Source organism: Cryptomeria japonica, chromosome 9, assembly GCF_030272615.1.
Source record: "Cryptomeria japonica chromosome 9, Sugi_1.0, whole genome shotgun sequence".
Taxonomy (NCBI): Eukaryota; Viridiplantae; Streptophyta; class Pinopsida; order Cupressales; family Cupressaceae; genus Cryptomeria; species Cryptomeria japonica.
The window spans coordinates 246,893,769-246,916,839 of record NC_081413.1 but is presented as its reverse complement, the minus strand read 5'-3'; the positions used below and the strand labels follow the sequence as shown (position 1 = coordinate 246,916,839).

Below are 23,071 nucleotides of genomic sequence, written 5' to 3'. Positions count from 1 at the left end.
TCAGGGTTTCCATTTATTTAGGGTTTAGCTTTTTGTTGTTTTCTTTACATTATGTAAGAAACAGTTTTAGGCATTCTAGGATTCCAAATATTTACGGTTTAGCTTTTAATTTTTTCTTTCCTTATGGAAGAAACAGTTTTAAGCATTTTAGGGTTTCCATATGTTTTCTTCTGTTGTTATTAGCAGGTTCTATGCAGCAGAGCTGCTTATAGCTCTGGAATATCTACATCAACTTGAAGGAATAGTTTACAGAGATCTCAAACCAGAAAATGTCTTCATAAGATCAGATGGGCATATTATGTTGATGGATTTTTCTTCATCTGTGATGTGTACTTTGGACCCTTACCTGGTCACAGATTGCACTCCTTGTTCCTCAAATTACTCGAGCGTGCAGAAGCTATTTAGATGTTTGCCGTTTTTACCTGCAAAGATATGTAACCGTTTATGTTGGAGAAAAAGTGCAGTGGATTGCAGGAGAAAGAGCGTGCGGGAATTTGTTGCAGAGCCTAGAAGTGAGGGAGATAATCTTATTGGAAGTGCTATGGACTTGTGGACTTTCGGAGTGTTTTTGTATGAATTGTTGTTTGGACAGATGCCGTTCAAAATTGGGCATGGTGAATGCAGATATTACTATTACAATGCAGTAAGAGAGAGCTTGAGATTCCCGAGAATTCCTTCTGTTAGCGAGGAAGCCATGGATTTGATCAAGGCGTTATTGGAGCCTTCTAGTAAGGAAATGCTTGAGATGAAGAACGTCAAAAGACATCCTTTCTTTCACACTATTTCTTGGAACCGCATCCTATCCATTACTCCTCCGTTTGTACCACCAGAATGAAACATACATAATCTCCTACGTTGCTCATCCCATTTCTCTTTAAACGTTTTCTTTCATTTACGTTGCTCCTCCCATTTCTCTTTAAACGTTTTCTTGCATTCTCCTGATCAGCGGCTGTGATTTGAAATGACGTAAAAATTCTTATGGAATTGAATTCAGAAATCAATTATAGTATTCTGTGATTATCATCTCCTATATATATATTCTAACTTTCATTTTATTTCATTTTGTAGATTTAAAATTCATATGTTCTTAATAAAAAATTGTTTTTGAAAAGGTCTTTTTTCCTATATATAAAATTAATGTAATAAGAGCTACCATAAATGGGTTAATTATAAGATTTTATAAAAGTTTGTATCATCTACATTAAATAAGACTATTGTATGGATAAATTCAAATTAAATATCTTCATTTTCTCTATTTAAGTTATATCATATGATTGTGTTTGATTTCTAGGAGTCTTGAACGTGTTGTTTTTTATGTGTATTTTTGGCCGAAGTTAGAATTCATTTTAGATGTCCTTATTGGGAATTGAACTTGGGTCTCCACAGTGAGAACCCAGTGTTTTAACCAATTAAGCTCAACCCCTTGGACGTAATAAATTTATATTTAATATTAAAAAAATTAATATATAAATTTAAAGTTTAAATTATTTATAATTATAATTTGAAGTAATGGTGTGAGTGAAATAAGTAGTTAAAATTTATCTATATACATGTTTTATAATAGAGAGAGAGAGAGAGAGAGAGAGAGAGAGGGGGGGGGGGGGCATATCTCTTATAGGGATGTGATATTATTAAAACATTTCAAAGAGATGTGAAATGTAAAACTTTAATTATCTATGTAGCTAAATATGATGTAGTCTGAATATTTTAAATAAAAACACAATCAACTATCTTATAATCCAAGGAAGCTGTGACAAAGAAAATGACTTGCACATTCAGAAAAACCTTCCTAACTTGACTACTTGTCATCTTAATGCCAGACATATCATACACAATGAGAGTGCAAGTAATTTACATAGAAACTTGTATATATAACCAAGGTAGATGAGGAGAAACAGTAGGCGAAATTGGAGGAGATATTTACTAACTACCGCTACAAACATGGGACACTTGTGAGCTCACTTGGAAATTGCTTGAGCAAGTTGTAAATGTACATGCAATAGGTATTTCACCAAGTGACTGCACATGTCTCAACTTGCATAAGGTCACATAACTTGAAACTTAAGAAATGTTCTAGTAAGAATTTTATTAGGTAGGCTAGAAGATAACTAATTTGATGAAGTTGATATTTAGACCAACACCCCCTTAAGAGAAACTTAGCAAGTAATTTAAATAAAAATGATGATGGGTCTCGACTATTAGTCATATTGGGCATCCATGTATAACTTTTTCATTAAATAGAGTAAAGGGGAAAACCCTATAAGAATAAAACTCATCTCCAAAAGTGAAATGATATAGTGTGAGTGTACAAGTGAAGAAGATAGATCAGATAAGGAAACAATACCTCCCAAAGCCTACTTATATGTATTATACACAATAAATATTCCCCTTGTATAAGAGGAAAAGGAGACTATGCAAGTGTTCCATGTATCATTTTCCTAGAAAAAATCTATGAATGTTGTTTATGAAGTGTCTTTGAATTTTGATGCAACATGTGATATAAATAGGAACAAAAGAAGTGATGTATTGCTGACTCTTTGGATGCTTTTTTTCAAGTATCTCCAAACTCTATTTAAAAACTATAAAAAGAAAGACCAATTTCCTCAATGATGTCTTCCAAAATTTATGGTACTATGAAATAACTATGAATATCTTGTGGTAAGGAATCATTGATGCTTTCTATGAAACATTTCTAGATTTATATGTAGAAAAAAGTGATAAGATCATAATGCATGTTTAAGTACTACATTGTTCATCTTTATATGATGTAGTTCTCATAAAGGTGTGGAAGTGGAACAACTCAAGACAACCTCTTGATTCAATATTACATGAACCCCCTATTCCTCCCCCAAATATTTGAAACTAATTAACAATTATTTTTATAATACAAATAGGTTCAATGAAAGAGAAAAATTGAATAATTAAATTTTGCGAAAATAAAGTTCCTCAATTTGAAGTCATGAATTAAATCTTATTAAAACCTCAAGTTTTTCTAAAAATGGCCAATTTTAAATATAGACAAACTAAAATTAGGAAAAATCTCCTATGGTGGAAGTGGACCTAGGATTCAAACTATTTGTTTGAACTGATACAAAAATTATTTCCAATAACTATAAACCTTCATGGGTGAAAATTCTAATAGAAATGTAGGGAAATGAATTCACTACCTTAAACTTGCAAACTAGAAATTGATCACCGTGATTAATTTTTTTTGTCTTTTATCAATATTATTGGACATGGAATGATGAGAAATGATGCAAGAACTAGGCAAAATGATAAAAACTTGATAAGATATAACATAAACAAAAAAAAATGACAAACTAATGAGATAGGTGCCCTAGTCTTGAAGGTACTTCAATCAACTACCACTTCAAATTTTTAATCAAGATGCTCTATAGATTTCTTCCTTATAAATTCAATCGAAAAGTGTTAGACAGATGAGTTAACTAGATTAGTCCATGAATTTTTTATTATTTAAAACATAGAATTGTATGTTTGAGTCTATTCTCTACAACTTCATAACTTTTGATTATCAAATTTGTAACTTGCACATAAAGAGAAGGGAAATATTGAGATCCAAATGGGCTTTCCTAATTCAAAATTGTGATAGGTATTGACCTTCACTACAACAATGATGATTAGAAGAGAGATTACCTCTAGTAGGGAAGAGGTTGAAAATATTAAGGAAATGTTAAGTGAAATGATATTACCTTAGGTTTGATAATTTGATGGTGATGAAATACTCTTTGGATAATTTCTTTTAAGAGTTGTGTCAATAAAAATGGCATGACAATAAACAACAAGATGAAAAAAGAAAATACTCTTGCATGTAGGATGGTATAGCTTGTTGCTCCATAATGCTCAGATCTAAACATACATGTTCAACAATGCTTCCTAATGGAAAGTGCTTGATAGTTCTTAGATTAACATTAAAGAGAGAGTATACCTTTATATAGGTATTACATTGTATTCATTATTTTAGGCCGAGTGCACATACCTTGGAAATATGATCTAGTCACCTCATCAGTATATGATGATAGTTTGGTTGCAACAAGGGTAGAAATAGGCTTGAAATGAGCTATGAGATAGAAAACTAAAACAATGGCCCAAAAAGAAGCATGAAATTGAAAATGGGTTATAATTTATGACACTTCATTTATCCCCTACTTTAGTAAGAGTATGAAAATAGGCTCATACTCATGTGTGTGTGTGTGTGTGTGTGTGTGTGTGTGTGTGTGTGTGTGTGTGTGTGTGTGTGTGTGTGTGTGTGTGTGTGTGTGTGTGTGTGTGTGTGTGTGTGTGTGTGTGTGTGTGTGTGAGAGAGAGAGAGAGAGAGAGAGAGAGAGATGCCATTGAGTTTAAGAGTACAAGCCCCTAGTCTTAGGATCTTAACTCACACAATAACATCCAAGAAAGAATTCCCAAAACACAAGACAACACAAAAGAAAAAAAAACAAAAACAAAAGGAAAATAGAAAAAAAATCAACAAAAGAAACACAAAGCTTATACTACTAAAACAAGGCTTCAAGTCAACTAGTTGAAGATACCTTGACAATAAAAATGTCTCAATTGATAATACCATTCTTAAAATATTATTTGAAGAGCACAAGTAGTCTTATCCAAAGAGAAAGAGAATACATTAGTTGACTGGTCAAGAAACCACAATCCAAAAAGTAGCAAGATATATTATGGTATGGGTCCATGTGAAAATTTTGAACCATAAATTACACTAGCCAACAAGGTTTATTATGTTGGGCGATTTATGCTTGCATCATGGATTCCATTGTCTAGCAAGTTTTTGATAAGGATAAACAGGTTTTACAAGGACTCAAAACCTAAAGTTTTACAACAACTGGCCAACAGCCAATCCGGCAAGAAACGACAACAAAACAAGGGAACAACCCTGAGCAGAAACAAAAACAAAAGAAACACAAACAAACATGCCGAAGCAAAAAAGCTCTCAGTTAAGAGAGAGCAGCAAATCCTTGTTCTTTTGGATGTAAATCTTGTTGATTTCCTCAAGCTCCTCCATGATGAATCTAGAGGTACCCTTGTTGCTGCTTCTGCTCTTGGTTCTGGAACTAGGTCCCATGGTTTTGGTGTCTCTAGCAGCCACATCATCTACACCAAGTTCTTTCACCAGGTCACTATGGAAGGATCTATAATCAGCAACCACCTCATTAATCTTTTCCAGCCCCTCAATGTTATTGTTCATGGCTTCTTTACTAATGTTGACCAGATTCTTGAGATTTTTCTTAATCTCAACCATGGATTGTTCCAGCTTATCAATCCTTTGTTCATGGTTACATTTCATAACCTCCACATTCTGAGAGAGTTTTTGAGTCATGATCATGAGTTTTTATGGCTTGCTGGGTTCTGGGGAAGTAGCGAAAATGTCAATTATTTCTTTAACCCCCATCTTGAGGGTATTGATTTCATGCTCGACCCACTTCCAGTAGTGCTCCTGGCTTCTAGGGGCTTCCATGACAAGATTCATCATAATACCATCTTTCCCCTGATTGTCTTTCTAGACATTGATAGGGATTGTCTAGTTTAATCCCTTGGTTCGTAATCTTCGGGTTGTGATACTTCGCCACCAACTTTTTATTTTTGGTGAGGGGTTTGGCTTTGTAGATCAACTTGCTAGTGGTTTTGTATTTACTTGCTGTCGAGCATCTCAAGAGTGACCATCTTGTATTTTTCCTCCATAGGTTCATATTCAGGGTCATCAGCAGGAAACCCACTATTGTCTAGGTCCATCTCCGAATCAGAGACATCTTGGACCTCCGTCTGTAGACCAATCTTGGCAAGTGGCCATTGGCTAGCAAGTTATGTTATGCTACATTATAAAGAGAGAGAGAAGGTATGTTATGGTGTATGAATCATGTTATATCATGGAGACTCAAATAAGACTAGAAAGGTGTGTTATGCTAGTTAACCCATGCTAAGAAATACTACAAAGAAAAATATCTATTTTCTAGATAATGTAAAAGTACAAATACAAAATGTGTGTTCTAGGATGCACCCAACACAAATATTACTAAACAAAACCTTTGTTCACTAGGTAATCCAAAATGGTAGCTGTAAAATGGGTGCTACAATATGCACCAAATGCAAAGATTACAAAACAAAACTTCTATTTGCTAGGTAATTTTTAAATGCAATTACAAAATGGGTGTTGTATCTGTGCACCAAGTAGAAATTAAGATGAGACTGAAAAATGGGTTCTATAGTGACACTAAGCATAAGAAATGAGGAGGCCTTACATGCCCCCCTTTAACATATCACATAGTTTAATTTTCATCTCTTAAAGAATATACCCCCTTAAGATGTTACATAGTTTTATTTTCATATATTAAGGAATATAGATATCCATGTTGAACACACCACATGACTAAGAGGGGAGTTGAATCAGTTTGGACGTCAAAAATACTTAATTTTTTATATTTTAAACTTCAAACCACAACTATGTAATTACTACATTAATAAATCATAAAACCACAAGGTATAACCAACACATGAACACCAGATTTACATGGAAGACCATAAGTAGGCAAAAACCATGGTGAGAATCACACTCACAATATGAATGCAATTTATTACAATAGTGACTTTGAAAGTCACTACCCCTAAGAGGACTTACAAAAATAAGGTACACAACCTTAGAACAAAATACAAATGACTTGCAAGACAAAGACATGTTGTCTCAAGGAAAGATACAAAAAGATGCCAAGAAAAGTTCACTATCTTTCGATAAAGAAAGCAATAGTTGAATTGAAATGAACAAGATCTCCTAATCATGAAAATGTCCTTAAACTATTATGTCAAGCAACCAATATCATGGCAAGCACATCTCACTTAAAACACTATCTCAAAACTCCGTCAAATTGAAGATATCATCATCAACACGAACTGGTGACCACTGACATTAGCACAACATACCCTGTGGCTCCACATGAAACACTTTTGACCCAAAGCTATGAACTGGTGAGGTCACCAATAGGGAACAACATCCCCATGTAGCAATGCTCAGGCTCAAACATGTGAGCACATTGGATCAAGGAAGACACAAGCCCATAATCACAATGGCCAAGGGGGGTTTAGTCTTTGGTGATCACAACAACAAAACCAATACACTATGGGAAGAACCCTTATTTACATATTATCTTAATCCATCTTTGATTTATTGCTCTTTTTATTACTAAAAGTTTAAATTTGAGTTTGAACATTTTTTCTAAAATCTTTTTAAGTAAAATTTTGTGGGATTTATATTCTTGTATTTATAGACATTTGAGGCATTTTTTCTAATCAAATCTTAAAGAAAGTTTATTCATCTTACACATTTCTATTGGTACTCTAAATAACATGCTCTAACATTACATATCCATTATAGAAACACATACATAATTGATTTTTATTCTTTTGTTCATTGTTTAATTTCAAAGAGTTAATCTAAGTGAATGCTTCTTGCAACCTAGCAATAACCTACCAAATATATTTATCTATACTATCAGTCTACAAACATAAAAAAAAACAATACAAAATTTATTATCTATAAAATAAGATATGACATTTACCAAAACCACTCTTTTATTATTGAATTTGAAATCAATATGATAAATTACAATTTAAATCTTATGATTTATTATAATGATGTACATAATTTACCTAATATATGTCACTTTGATGCTTTAAAACACACACAAGACCTAATCATACTCAAGTTTGCATCGCTTTAAAGAAGATACCTTTTGAAACTTCTGATATTCCTATATATATGTATTATATGTTTATCTAATAAGTGATTCATAGATCGAACAGATCACTGTTTATCTACTTAACGGAATCTTTTTCATTTGTATTCGAAAGGGCCACTTTATATTTATTCAATTGATCTTGGGCTTTTCTTTCTTTCACCATCGCTGTAGCTGCCCTACTATTGATGACAAAGATGGCCAACATAAAAGCATGCCATTTTATATATTTCTCTTTTGTAAATTACAACATAGGATCCTCATAATCTGAGTTGGATGCTTTAAAGGCTTTCACTTGCATATAATCGTAGAACAATTTGGAGGACGGGAGCATTTTTTTCTCTTTCAGTGCAACAATTGATGCCTTACTGGCATTACTGTTTGTCTTGAATCTAGAGTTTCTAAAGCCTCTTCAACAAATCCATTTTGTTTCCATTCTATGAGATGACGACACTTGTTGTGGCACTCTTTCAAATAGCTCACACAAAGAGGCGGCTACACTTTTGCGTGCATAAGGCCAAATTATCAAGATGGAATGTACCAGGTTTTTAAGATTTTAGGAACATTTTAACGAGAATACTCTTGCAAATTGAGGCCAATACCACATGGAAGTAAGATTTCTTTGTTTAGGTTGTACGTTCTTTGGTGGGGAAGAAGGTCACGGGTTCAAGGGCGCGTGCTGTTGATACAGCTTCTAATGGCGGATCTGGAGAACTCTGTGGATTCTGCTGGCGTTAAGTGCGGAGATGAAGGCACAATGAAGATTTTAGAAGAGTTGTGATGGGTTGATCGCGGACTATTTTACTGATGAAGAAATGATCATGGATTCAGAAATTAGCAGGACGATTCTGGCAACGATGCCGTAAATAAGTTAGGGAGCACTGAAAGGAGAGTGGTTATTAAATGAATACAATGTGTGCAAAGGCAGCGGCATGGAAATTGCAAATACTATCATAACTCTGGTGTCTGGAATTGCAAGTGGGGAGTGCATTGTGAAATGTAGGTTCATTCCACAGAGCTTTGATTGCATTGAGGCGCCCATGGTTGAAGCAATATAATTGAAATCGTGCAAGATCTCCACCTCTAAAGCACTTGTGGAGACAACAGATAATGGATGGAAAGTGCTGCACAGTGATTCTCCAAGGGCAAGATGCAATGACTCTGCAAAGGCAATGCGCAGAGCTGATAAAAACACCCAAACCCTAAGGGAAAGGAATGATGGATAGATAATGCGAACCTAAAAATGAAGGCATCATTCCAGGTTTCTTTTCTCCGTTTGCATTATTATTTTATTAGTTCTTCTCTTCCAATAACAACTAGTAAATTTCTTAGATGGTAATTATGTATTGATATATCAAAGCTATTTAGTTCAGTCTTCAACACAGATTGGGTTCTTCCATGATTTGCCAATATGACCCATAGTAGGCAGTGGCGATAACATTAAGGAGGGAAGCACCATAGACATTTGTTTGAAAAAATCACCACCCCTTAAACAGATTAGGAATTCTCAATGCAGTAATTATTCACATCTCTGTGCAATTCAATCTTTGTCCTCGAAATTTGAAGTGAATAAGGCTATTATACAGAGGATTAAATATTGTAGTGATAATGACAGCTGTTCTTGTGAAGCGCTTTAGCTAAAGAAGGATTGCCCTGACTAGCTTCTTACAGAAATGCTTGCAAACAGGTAAGATTATTTTACTGCCCAAATATTTTGTGTACGTACTCTAAGGGTTCACGTCTCATATCCTATAGTTTTAAAATTGTTTCCATATACTGTTGCTGCTCAGGAAAGGAACATGGTGTCTTTATTGCATGAAATACAGATGAAAACAATGCAGAGCCAATCTATGATTTCACATATTGAGCATTTTTTAACTCAAGTTTGATAGAAAATTATTATTTCGGACTCCTTTTCTTGAGAAGGAATCTAGCTTTTATTCAGAATGTATGTCGGGAAACTCTGTTGAAAACAACTTATGTGACACTGTTGACCAGTTACTCCAACCTCAAGAAAACAAACATCTCAATGATGAAAGATATTCATTGACAACAAAATCTATTACCTAAACAGCTTCTGACAGTCATATTCAACCAGATGATGAAAAAATAAAAAACACTGATTAATTATCCATAGTCCAGGCTAGTCTTTGAAATAGCCTTTTTATGAGCTCGATAAATTTTATTCTAGGAAATTTTATTGTTATCAGAACGTTTTTCTTGAATTTGAGTGAAATGTGAAAACTGATAGAGGATGCAGTGTGGTGTCTGCTTGAATAACAATAATAAAAACTAATGTAAAAGGGGAGATTTACATTTTGAGATTTCTGTTTTTAGTTCATGAGTAATTTAAAAATTTTACATTACTGTGACATATCTGCGTTTGAAATAAGATATAACAGAGGAATGATGAGATACTTCTGATAATTCGGTAAGCATCTGTGATGTATGCTCTTTGTGGTCTGAGATAAATGGGCAGACATTGATTTTGGTTCTGTAAAGGGTCTTTCCATGCTTCAAGTTTGAGTTAGAAAAAATACCAGATCATGTATGAGCATGAGTCTAATGGAATGATAAGAAAAAACAGAATATGAGAAAGAGTTTCAGTAAACTCTGAAGCGTTGCATCCCCAAACCACAATTAAATAGTAAATACATTTCAAAACTGACTTTTGATTTGATATCTATTTTTATATGTACCATTGTACATGCTCACTAACTTGCATATTCCAACCAGAATTTACTAATGTTACAAACAAGTTTGTCAGCTAGTGATTAACTTCCCAGCGACTACCTAATTAATTGACATGTAGTATGTGCTAGTCCCTTCACCATTTCCCCACCAGTCGTACACACTAGAACAATATCCAAGCCTGGTCCAGAAGAAATCAGTGTTACTAAACTCTGTGGCAGTTTAGAGTACCCTGTCAGACATCATGACCATCTGCACCTAAATTGCATACTTCCTGCAAACATAGTTGCAGGAAATACTATATTCCTCTGATTTTTTGGGTCTTGCCTCCACATTCCTCCTGCAACCACCAACACACACTGATTTTTGAGGCACTGTTTCTGATGTCCAAATTTGAGTTTTTTATGAGCAAGTGTATTTGCGGGGGAAGGTTAATGTAGGTAGGTGAGTTTGAAATGTGAAAAACAAAAAAATGGGAAAGAAAAATAGAATATTTAGTGTGTTGAGTAGAAACAAGAGAAGTCGTAGCAGCACAGTTTGTGAAGGAGAATAGAGGAAGGAGTGTTTTGCAGCAACAGGCAACTCCAGAGGAAGAAAGGAACAGCATGCAACTCCAGAAAGAGCAGTTATACAACAGCTCCAGACAGTTGAAAAAATCAGTTGTATAAAGTATCTCTAAAGGAACAGCATGCAGCTCCAGAAAGAGCAGTTATACAACAGCTCCAGACAGTTGGAAAAATCAGTTGTATAAAGTATCTCTAGACAACTGTAGGAAACAATCATACACAACAGCTCTAGATAGTTGTAGAAAAACCAGTTCATGTATATCAGTAGTAAAAAAATCTGTAAACATTTTGTAATCTAAATTTGAGAATTTTGCAAGCATTATTTTGTTGATAAAATTGTTGTTTGCCTCCATTAGTCTATGTGGTTCATTTTATTCAGTTCATTGCAAACTGTTTGGTAACAGAGTGGCAGTCTCTGTCTTTTTAATTTGGAATTCATTTCAGAACCCTCTGTTTTAGAGTGTTTTGAGTCATAGCTTTTTGAGTTTAGAGATTTATTTGTGTCAAACATGGCTAGAGAAGACATCGAAAGTTGGAAGTATCCACAATTTTTTAATGGATAAAACTTTTATATGTGAGCGAAGAAAATGAAAACCATCATGGTTGCAAATGACTTATGGGAGCTTGTGGTTAATGGATTCATAGATGTGATTTACCTAGCAACTTATGTAGCCCTCACAAATAACCAAAAGAATCTATTGAAGGAGACAAGAAGGAAAGACGCAAAAGCCTTAAATTTGATAGAGGCAGTCTTAATAGAGGCAGCATTCCCTAGAATACTAACAACTAACTATGCAAAGGAGACTTGGGAAATCCTCCAAACTAGGAATAAAAGAACTAATAAAGTAAAAGTAGTTAAGCTTGACCAAGTTCTTCGGAGATTTTGATACTTGCAATTGAAGGACGGTGAGTCTATTTCATAATTTCACAGTTTCCGCATTGATAAATTAGTTGAGAAAAAATGGAAACCATGGAGGAGCATAGGATTATGGAAAAAATCGTCAAAAGTTTGCCTTCAAAATTTGACCTAATAGTAACTCCAATAGAAGAGGCTAAGGACCTCTTAACTATGACAGTGGACGAATTGATGAAATTTCTAAAAATCCATGATTAATGCTTGAACAGCTTTGCACCTCCTACCAAAGAGTAGACATTCAAAGTTTAGGGCATTACAAGAGGTAGGGGCAGAGGTAGAAATAGCTTCAAGCGGATCTCGAGAGCTAGAAGTAGAAGTAACTATGGACAGGTTACCTCTAGAATAGATAGCTTTAGATGGATGAACAACCAAGAGGAAGAAAGTAGTACATAGTTCACCTCTAGAGCCAAAAACAAAATAGTATTAGTCTCGAGCCAAAGGTATGACAAGAGCAATGTTAAGTGTCATTATTGCCACAAGTATGGCCATTACGAAATGAATGCTAGAAAAAGAAACATGAGCAATCAAAACAAAGTGTAAATGTAGTTGATAAAAACGTAATAGAAGATAATTAGTCAAAGACCTTCATCATGTGCAACATTAGTGAGCACAAGAACACTAAAGTGTGGTATATGAATAATGGATGTAAAAATAATTATTTTGTCATAGGTATAAAACACAACCTCTTGAGTGTTGGACAAATGGTCCAAAAAGGTCACATAATGCTAATAGAAAAAGATGAATGCATCATATTTGACATGAATGGGATAAAGAATAGGATATCAGTGCCAATGACAAAAAAAAATGTTTCTTTTGAAGAAAAAAATTGTTTTATCAGCTCAATTTGTAGTTGCTACTACCATGCATGGCATATGTCCAATACTATGGCAGCAATCTATCTTCAAGATGATCATTTAAGAACCTTCAAAGCCATGCATCTAAGGTATAGAAATTTAGGTTATTCTAGATTGAGTCTTTCATCGAAGAAGGCTATGGTTGGGGGTTTACCAAACATAGTAGAGTCAAATAGTAGATGTAAAGCATACATCTTAAGAAAATAACATAGGTACCTTTCAATCAAATAATTTGACAAAATCAAGAACATTATTCGAGCTAGTGCATATAGATTTATGTGGCTCTATACAAACTCTGACAATAGGAACTTGAATCAATATTTAATTAATATTTATTGATAATAATGGTTGAAAGATTGGATTATTTTTTTGTTACATAGATTAGAAGATTTTAAGATTTTTAAAGTGTTTAAAGCCCAAGATGAGAATGAAAGTGGACATTTCATCAAGGTCCTCTAATAGAATAGAGAGGAAGAGGATACCTATAATGAATTTATAAACTTTTACAAGAACCAAGGCATTAAGAAGGAGTTGACAACCAACTATACTCCATAGAAAAATGGAGTAGCTTAGAGGAAGACTAGGATTATTGTGGTGATGAAAATAAGTATGCTAAAAGCCAAAATACTCACAAATGATATAGGAGATTTTGAACATTCACCAAGACTGAGAAATGGGGTGAATTAGTCAAGAACTTCAAAATAGATTATTAATAAACAACAATAACTTAATTAGAAATAACACATTAATCATTAGCACATAAGCATCAACCATGACACACATGAACACCAAATATATCTAGAAAGCCCAAATTGGGAAAAACCATGGTGAGAATCTAACTCACAATATGAATAACAATGTTTGCAACATTTTAAGCTTATTTCCAAGGTGCACCAACACCTGAAGGAATTACAGAACTGATGCAGGAGCATCCCCGGTTCATAGCAATCTTGCATCAACCAAAAACATTTTCCTTTATGTTTGTAGTTTCAATTTTCCTTTATGTGTGTCCCTGTTTTGGCTCACCAGATCCTGTGGAGTTGGATTGTACTTGAAGACTTCATCATATTTCTTGTTTCCAAACCGCATCGCATTTGGATCACTTTTTGGCAAGATATCGCTACCGATTTCCATGATAGTTTCTTGTTACCTGTTGACAATCCTTTGTTACCGATTGCTTGGACCTACTTTGGTGATCTACCAGAACCCATTTCAAACCTTGCATAGCCTTGGGCGTTGATTCTGATGTTCCTTGGCATAGCCCCAACCTTTTCCCTTGATCTATGTTTCATCATTTGGATTTTCTGGAGGAATCTCTTGGCAGATTGGTAGAGGCCGACCTTGTTTATTTTGCATGTTAGGTCTTGTTCCTTGGGTTTTGATCCATTTTGGGCCGACTGGATCCTTTGGATCGATATATATATATATATATATATATATATATATATATATATATATATATATATATATATATATATATAATTGTAATTGTGCATTATAATGTAATCAATGAGAGAACCAAGTAGCTAGACTCTACGTAGAATATATATCTTAAGATTCAAGGTCCTAATTGTGACCTATTCTACCAGGCCTGTGAGCCAGTATGTTGTGAGCCGGTTGTTACTGGTTGGATGTAATCAATTTTCATGAAATAAAACAATTTGTTTTGCATTGCCTCCATCATAGATTTTGTGTTTCCACTATGTTTACTCTTGTTGACCGGTCCATATTGATCTCTTTGAGGTCCCTCCTCACAGGTGACTGGTTCAAGTGGTATTAGAGTGAATTTTCATTCCAGAGGTTGTGTGTCCTAAAATTTTGTTTTAGGGTGGCAGATTCTGGATCCGACCTATAGTTGCAGAGGACTAGCATGAATGATGGAGCGAAGAGGAGCTAGGAATGGTGGAGCACATGGGAATGCAGACCCTACTGTGATGGATATGTTGTGAGGAATAGAAGCCTAATTAGAAGCCATGGAGACAGCCCAGAGAATAGGCAAACATATTGAAGATATAAGTGAAAATGAAGGAGAAGAAGCCCCATCAGAACAAGAAAATCCACCGGTAGTTGATCCAAATGAGGAAAAGTTTTTGAGGGTTTTGAGTAGGGTGAATACTACACCTCATTATACCCCATCGAAATATGATGGGAACTTAGATTCAAATTGATGAATACTAAGAGGGGGGGGGGTGAATTAGTATACCAAAAAACACTACACTAAAACACTTAAACAGTCTAAAGATAAACTGGTAAAACAGTTTAACAGACAGACCGGTTATCACACATGCAAACCAAAATGCAAATAGAGCGTTCACCCACAAAAGAAATACAACCATAACACAAGATATTTGATGTGGAAACCCAAATGGAAAAAACCACGGTGAGATGGAACTCACAAGTCACTATCTGCAGAATAGAAACCAGACCGGTTAAGATCTTACAATGTTCTTCACCAGAACAGATCCTGTTAGGAATCTCAATCTCTGTTAGGAGATAAGTCTAATCAAGGACTACCTTGCTAGAGGATTTTAGATTCACAGAGGTGAACCACCTTGTTAGAGGATTTTACAAAAGTCTTTTGGGCCTACCCAGTTAAGGGCTACAGAATTGTCAAAAATGTGAGTAATCAACAAGTGTTTGATCTATCTAATAGCACATACTACTCGGTTAGATCCTTGATAGCTCGTTCTTAATGCACTCCTGCATTACTTCAGTCTTCTACACATTCATATTCTTTTCAACTCCTCAACCACCTTAAACCCTAGTCACAACATAAACCCTTTCAGAAATAATCTAAAACCCTAGACATGATGTCCTTTTAAAGGAGTCTGATTTCATGTCGGTCCAGTAGGATTACATTTCAATTTCCTAGATTCAATGAATCTAGACATACGCAATAACATGACACAAGAAGCACCGCTAGTGTGTCGGCACCATCAAACAATCGGTGGATTGGAAACTCATCACAAAATGTCATTTGGTAACTCAACATAGAGTATTACCGGTTCATACAAAATACCAGTTGCCGGTTTGACAAAAATGAAGACTGGTAAGAATGTGTTATCCCGCTTTGCTCCCTCGTATCGCTTGAGATCTATGAACCGCTTGGGGTCGACATGCCACTTCAAATCGGGAAACACTTTCTGCAAAATCACCAATAGTCTAAAGACTAGAATACAACATACTAGTTGGAACAGATACCGGTTGAGCTCTAGCTCATACATATAAAGGAGATCTCAATGCAAGTGTGTGTCCATCAATGACAATCACAACATAAACATCAAAAGTGCCAACAATCTCCCCCTTTGGCATTGATGGCAACACTTAGGAAAATAAAATTTTGACATCTAAGTGTTTTACAACAAAAACATGCCATTAACAAAATTGCTCCCCCTAAGCATATACACTATCCCTTAATCAATACAATGTATAGCAATTTTGCATATAGAGCATAAACATTGAGATATTAAGGCATATAGCATTTATCAAAGCATATAGCAAAATTTTAAAGCCAGATACTTCTCCCCTATACTTCTTCAAAATAGATAGAGTACTTCTCCCCCTTTGCCAACAATGACAAAGTAACGCTGAACAACCTTGTTTCCATTTGATATTAAAATAATAAAAGTTTGTGACAACAAGGAATAATACTTGTCAAAAACCGATTTATAGTCCTACAAAAATTGTTTCATTGATAGAGACCAAGACTCAAGTAGGGAGGTGGCCACTTCTTTCTCTGTTTGCATCTGGGAGACCTATTCTTCCATGGCATCAACTGTGCTCATTTCCTGTGTAACTATCAAGGCATCCAGGTTCAGATGACACTTCTGAAGAATTTGCAAACGTGGGAGTAGAACCAGTTGAAGCTCCTGCAAATCTCTAGACCGTGTGCTGATCTCTTGCTCCATTTTGGCTGACTGGATGTGAAACCGGTGAACGGTTTGCCCATAAGTTGCAAAGGAATCATAAGGTGGCTTAAATGTGCTCAAGTAAGACTATAAGTTCGTTTGAAGATTTTCCTTTTGAGCTAGCACATCATCGTAGAATAGATGGGGTTGATAAATTTTGCTTAGTAGCAGACTTCCCTCATCCAAAGCGTCCCTTATATCCTTTTGGTCTTTCAGCAGTTCAGACCGGAGTTCATTCAACTTCTTCACCAGAGTAATGTTAAGAGCCTTTCGATGCTCTTTCTTGACATTTGCCTCAGCTGCTTCTTCCAAGCTCTGCACCTGATCATCCACTACTATACATAGTAGCTTAAGCTTTGCTAGTGATGATTCAGTGTTGGGAAGACTGGTACTGGGGATCAAACCGGTAAGGGTGTCCACAGCCGCTTGAATTATATCTTGCTCCTTTTTCCTTTGAATAATTTCTAAGCGCTCTTGAGCAACCTTGATGCTCTGTATTAGCTCCAATTCACTTGCAGACTAGAGATCGATAGGACTGGTGATATCAGCCGGTTTGGCTTGACTCCCAGTTGCCTTCGGAGTCTCCATCTATGTGCTTTTCACCACTTCCACTGCCTTGTCCTCTTCCGCTTTCTTTTTCTCCGCTTTTCTTTTCTCCGCTGCCTTGTCTTCTTCTTCCTTCTTCTTTTTCTCTACTTCCTTCTTCTTTTCTTGTTCCTTGTCTTCCTCTTCTTTATTTTTCCTCTCAGCTTCCTTCCTCTTCACCTCTTCTTTCTCTTCCTCTTCCTTCTTCTTCTTCTCTTCTTCCTTCCACTTTTCCTTTTCTTTATCTTCCTCTTCCTTCTTCTTCTTTTCCTCTTCCTTCTTCTTCTTTTCTTCCTTATCCTCTTCTTCTTTCTTTTTCCTCTCATCTTCTTGGTTCTTTTTCTCTTCATCTTTTCTTTTCTCCTCTTCCTCTTTTCTCTTCTCTTCCTCTTTCTGCTTTTTCTATCTTCATCCCTCTTCTTCTTCTCTGCCTGTTCCTTAGCCACTTCCTGTCTGTCCTCAGCTTGCTCACTGCCTTGTTCGGCCTATTGTACCTGTCCTATTCCCTCAGAAGTTATGTCCTAAGTGACATCTTCTACGTCCAGAGCATTGAAATCAATAGTGTCGATTGGTTCTTCAACTAGGTTTCCTTCTTCATCAAAAACTTCATCCGGTTTGGATATAACTGGTTCTTTTTCCACTTGCAGGTTGGCCATACATGCTTTGTGAGCATGGATAGCATGATCCATATACTGATGAGTGTCTTTTTTAACATCATCAACTCTTCCCTCTAACAGCCAGAGTCTTCTTCTCCTTGTGAAGAAGAGTCCTTTATTTTGGTCCAAAACATCAAATAATTCTAAGTTTGAGAGGTCGAAAAAGTACTGTGCAAAGACTTTCTCCCTAATCTCCTATTCTTTTTCTATGGCAATGCGCCATTTATTATCTAATGCCTTATATAAGGAATCCGGTGTCTAAGATTTAATCTCTGATAGCAACCGGTCATTCTTACACAAATAAATAATCAGTGTTCCATGGAAACGTGTTTCCCCCTCCCAGGCCCAAGTCCCCCCGTCCCCAAAACTTTTTCCCTTTTTCCCCCCATCCCTGAAGCCCATCCCTGCATCCCCCCATCTCCTTGTTCCCAACATCCATGGAACACTATAAATAATAATCTCCTATAGTACATCTTCTTTCTACTCATCACTAAAATCATCATAATAATCTACTAAGTCATGAAGTAATTTTCTCCTAATATTCTTTATTGTTCTTTGACAATGTGTCAAAGGTTTATATGAGGAGATATCAATATTTACTGGTGCAGATGCTACCGGTTCATTCTTCTTCATCTTCTTCGTCTATCTGGCCTTCTTTGGCATCTCCTCAAACTCAGTCTCTTCAGAGTCTGGTTCATTTGACTTAGTCTTCCTTTTTCTTTCAAAGACTTTTGCTGGTGCCACTTCCGGTTTCTTCTTTGCAGGTGACCACTTGGTCACTCTTGGAGTTTCAGTAGTAGCTGGTGTTGATGCTACAGGCACTGCCTTTGCCTTCTTTTCTACCGGTTCTTTTCCTTTCTTAACAGAGGGTTCCTCGATCGGTGCAATCCTTTCCAGATAGGTTCTAGTCCTCTTTGCCTTAGGATCAAGAGGTGAGGCAATAAGGGTTGAGGCATACCCTTCCAGCATATCATACATCACCTCATAACCCATTGGCTCCACTTCTTCCATTCTAGGCTCAACAGCCTCCATTAAGCATTTGTCCACCTAGATGGTGAAACAGATGTCATCTTCATATTTATTGACGATGTCACCTGAGATCCTCATCCTTTGACTCATTTTCCATCTGAACTCATCAAAATACTTGTTCAACACATTAGGGTAACCAATTCCGATTGCTTGAATGCTTTCCTTGATCTGCTTGGTTACCGGTTGGTCAGGAGACCACTGGACATCTCCTACTCCAGGAAAGTAGCCTTGGAAATAGAAGAACAACCCAACCAATAGTTGTCCGAACTTGAATCTCAATGCATTATCTTGTTTGATTGACTTCATATTAGATAGAAGTTGCCTCTGCATACCAGTGCACCAATCAAATGATGCATCCTCTTTAATCATTCGGTAAGCGGCATTTACCATTGCAGCAGATACAAAGTTAATTCTGTTGGCAGAGAATGTTCAGTAGCCTATCACCATGCAGGCATACTTAACTAGATCATCCTTGATGGAGTTGACAGTCATGTCTCATGAATCGCTCACTGAACTAGTGAGCCTTGACATTTCTGTTTTGCTTATTGTCCTTAGGGCTAGCACTTCCCATGTGTTGCAAAAACCGGTGGCTACATGAATTGCCTATGGTGTGATATCATGCATCCTCTCCAGGTACATCTTGTCACCATGGACTCTGCTCAAAATGATCCTAATATGATCCTCTGTAAAGTCTTCCAGAAAGTATACAACATTATGGAGTTTCTTCTTCCCTAAGATACTGTATTCCAGTTTGATTTTCTTATCCTTTCCACAAAACAGACCTAGTTGGGAGTGGATGGCTAGAGACCCTAGGTCTTCAATCTTGCAATCAATATAGTCAAAAATTCCCTCTTCTACTATCACTCCAGCTGGAACTTGTAATAGGGCATTATACTTTGACTTCCTTTGAATGAAACTTTCAGACTCAATGGATGCACTAGAACTGGTATGAGATGCGGAAGCCATTGTAGAATATTTTAAGAACTCGAGAAATACCTTTAAAACACGAATTTAGGGCTTTCTGATTCTCCTTCACTCCACACTCTGTCAGTTGCTGAATCATCACTTTGTGTTCTCCACTTGATCGTTTGCAATTTGAATTTGAATCTCATTCGTGATTTGTCAATTTCTTGAAATCGCAGCTCAAATCGCCTTTTCTTCACTCTTCTCTTTGAAAAACTTTTCTTCACTCGAAAACAGATAGTGAGAAATGATTTGAAAAATGCTTTTACACATGTCTCTCACCTACCGCCATTAATGCTCCTCTATTAGGGTGTAAACCCTAATTTTCCTTTTTACCATTTTCGGTCTTCTGCCAAGCGACAGGTATCACATACTGGTTAAGGTCTTTTACCGGTGTAAACCGGGGGTTTGAAAACATTTCACCTTTTGCTCCCCCTAAGCCTTTTGAAGCTTAGTTTGCCGGTTCCAATATTTCCACACTAGGTGCAGAAACCGGTTCCTCTTCCAACATTGTTGGTTTCTTCCTCTAGGTTTTGTTCATGTCCGCTTGAACTATTTCAACATCAATTTCTGCTTCCAAAGTGACCGGTATATCATTAGATACACTCTTTTTGCTTCTGCAGAATCTTGTCACATGACCCAGTTTGTTGCAATGATAGCAAATCATTCCAGGTGCTCTCCAAGGTCCATTATTCATATTTCCATTCTTCCTTCTGCATGTAGCAGCAGTGTGACCATGACCATGACAAACCCAACAATTTTCTCTCCATCTGGTTGCCGATTGATAACCATTGTTACCTGACTGATAATTGTAAGCAATAAACCGGTTGGGGTTTCAGTTCACAAAAGATTTCGGACCAGCTCCTTGGATCCTCTGAGGATATCTTCTGATGTTGTTCATGACAAACCTACATTCAAATGCTCTATGCCCAAACTTGTTGCATGCATAACAATGACCATTGAACTTATTGGATCTAGGTGTATTGTTAATAAAGTAAGCAAAATTATTGTAGGCATTGCTCCTACATACATTGGCAGTATGTCCTTCTTTAAGACAGTCAAAGCATACAGGTTTGAATTTTTGCTTACCTTTTCCTTTGAATTTCGGTAGCTTCTTTGATGTTTCAGCATTTGTTCTTGAGAATTCTCCTTCCTCATGACCAGAGAAACCAAGTCCATTGGTATTCTTTGCCGGTCTAGATGACTCAAGCTTTTGCTCTAGCTTAACAGTGCTCTTGTTGAACTTAGCAAGTATTTCCTTTGACTCAGAGAGTTCTTTGGAAATAGCAGTATTTGTCTCCATTAGGCTTGTATTTTCAGAGATGGCTATGTTCAGTTCATCTTGTACTCCTTCTTCTTCCATTTTTCTCTCATGAAGGCGAGTAGTCAGTGCACTAATCTCTTGTTTCAACTTGGAGATCTCATGATCTCTGTCCTTCACCAGATCTTCAGCTTTCCTCCAGTTCTCAAGCTTTTGACTAAACTGGATAGTCAGTCCTTCCAACTCCTTTCTTAGATTGGAGTTTGAATCATTTAGCTTATTTACTTTTGCTATCATGGCTTTCATATCTGCTTCATCTGCAGAACTATTTTCAAATAGCTCCATCAGCTTTTTTGCATGTTCTCTCCTTTTTTCTTGAGATTCCTTGTATTTGACCATAAGATCATCATAAGCTTGCTCAGACTGAGTGAGTAAGTTCCCTCAAGGTGTATTCCCCCATATCTCTTTCCAAGTGGTTAAACTTATAGAAAGGTAGGCTCTGATACCAATTGATGAATACTAAGAGGGGGGGGCTGAATTAGTATGCCAAAAAACATTGCCCTAAAACACTTAAATAGTCTGAAGATAAACTGATAAAATAGTTTAACAGACAGACCAGTTATCACACATGCAAACCAAAATGCAAATAAAGCATTCACCCACAAAAGCAATACAACCATAACACAAGATATTTGATGTGGAAACCCAAATGGGAAAAACCACAATGAGATGGAACTCACAAGTCACTATCTGCAGAATAGGAACTAGACCGGTTAAGGTCAGACTGGTTAAGATCTTACAATGTTCTTGACCAGAACAGATCCTATTAGGAATCTCAATCTCTATTAGGAGATAAGTCCAATCAAGGACTACCTTGCTAGAGTATTTTAGATTCACAGATGTGAACCACCTTGTTAGAGGATTTTACAAAAGTCTTTTGGGCCTACCCGATTAAGGGCTACAGACTTGTCAAAGATGTGAGTAATAAACAAGTGTTTGATCTATCTAATAGCACAAACTGCTCGGTTAGATCCTTGATAGCTCGTTCTTAATGTACTTCTGCATTACTTCAGTCTTCTACACATTCATATTCTTTTCAACTCCTCAACCACCTTAAACCCTAGTCACAACATAAACCCTTTCAGCAATAATCTAAAACCCTAGACATGATGTCCTTTTAAAGGAGTTTGATTTCATGTCAGTCCAATAGGATTACGTTTCAATTTCCTAGATTCAATGAATCTAGACATACTCAGTAACATGACACAAGAAACACCGCCAATGTGTTGACACCATCAAACAATCGGTGGATTAGTAACTCATCACAAAATGTCAGTTGGTAACTCAACACAAAGTATTACCGGTTCATACAAAATACTGGTTGTCGGTTTGACAAAAATGAAGACTGGTAAGAATGTTTTATGTTGCTTTGCTCCCTCATACCGCTTGAGATCTACAAACCGCTTGGGGCTGACATGCCGCTTCAGACCGGGAAACACTTTCTGCAAAATCACCAATAGTCTAAAGACTAGAATACAACATACCGGTTGGAACAGATACTGGTTGAGCTCTAACTCATACATATAAAGGGGATCTCAATGCAAGTGTGTGTCCATCAATGACAATCATAGCATAAACATAAAAAATGCCAACACAAATGAATTGAGGGATTGGATCTCAGAGATGGAGAATTATTTTGATTATGAAAACACTGCAGAAGAGAGGAAAGTGAAATATGCCTATACCCGGTTGAAAGGTCATGCATCTCTTTAGTGGGAGAATTTGCAAGTTGATAGATAGAGAAGAGGTAAAGAAAATATTAAGACATGGGATTGGATGATTTCTAAGTTGAATTCAAAGTTTGTGCTGGTTAATTATCAAGTGGATA

The 23,071-nt window shown here is 36.2% G+C and overlaps 1 protein-coding gene and 1 long non-coding RNA gene across 3 annotated transcripts in view; both read left to right on the top strand.

Annotated features, from left to right (window-relative positions):
• The window catches only part of LOC131049983 (serine/threonine-protein kinase AGC1-7-like), an 86,750-nt gene extending 85,725 nt beyond the window's left edge, over nucleotides 1-1,025 (top strand). For both annotated transcript variants that reach the window (XM_057984103.2, XM_057984102.2), the window contains one exon: nucleotides 187-1,025. In XM_057984103.2, the coding sequence (XP_057840086.2) occupies nucleotides 187-835 (649 nt within the window). In that variant the 3' untranslated portion in view covers nucleotides 836-1,025. The remainder of the gene's footprint in view (nucleotides 1-186) is intronic.
• Nucleotides 1,026-8,015: 6,990 nt separating this feature from the next.
• LOC131050001 (uncharacterized) lies at nucleotides 8,016-10,068 on the top strand. The gene is made up of 3 exons (XR_009106831.2): nucleotides 8,016-9,015; nucleotides 9,370-9,441; nucleotides 9,545-10,068. It is a non-coding gene; the product is annotated as an uncharacterized LOC131050001 (long non-coding RNA).
• The last annotated feature ends 13,003 nt before the right edge of the window (nucleotides 10,069-23,071 follow it).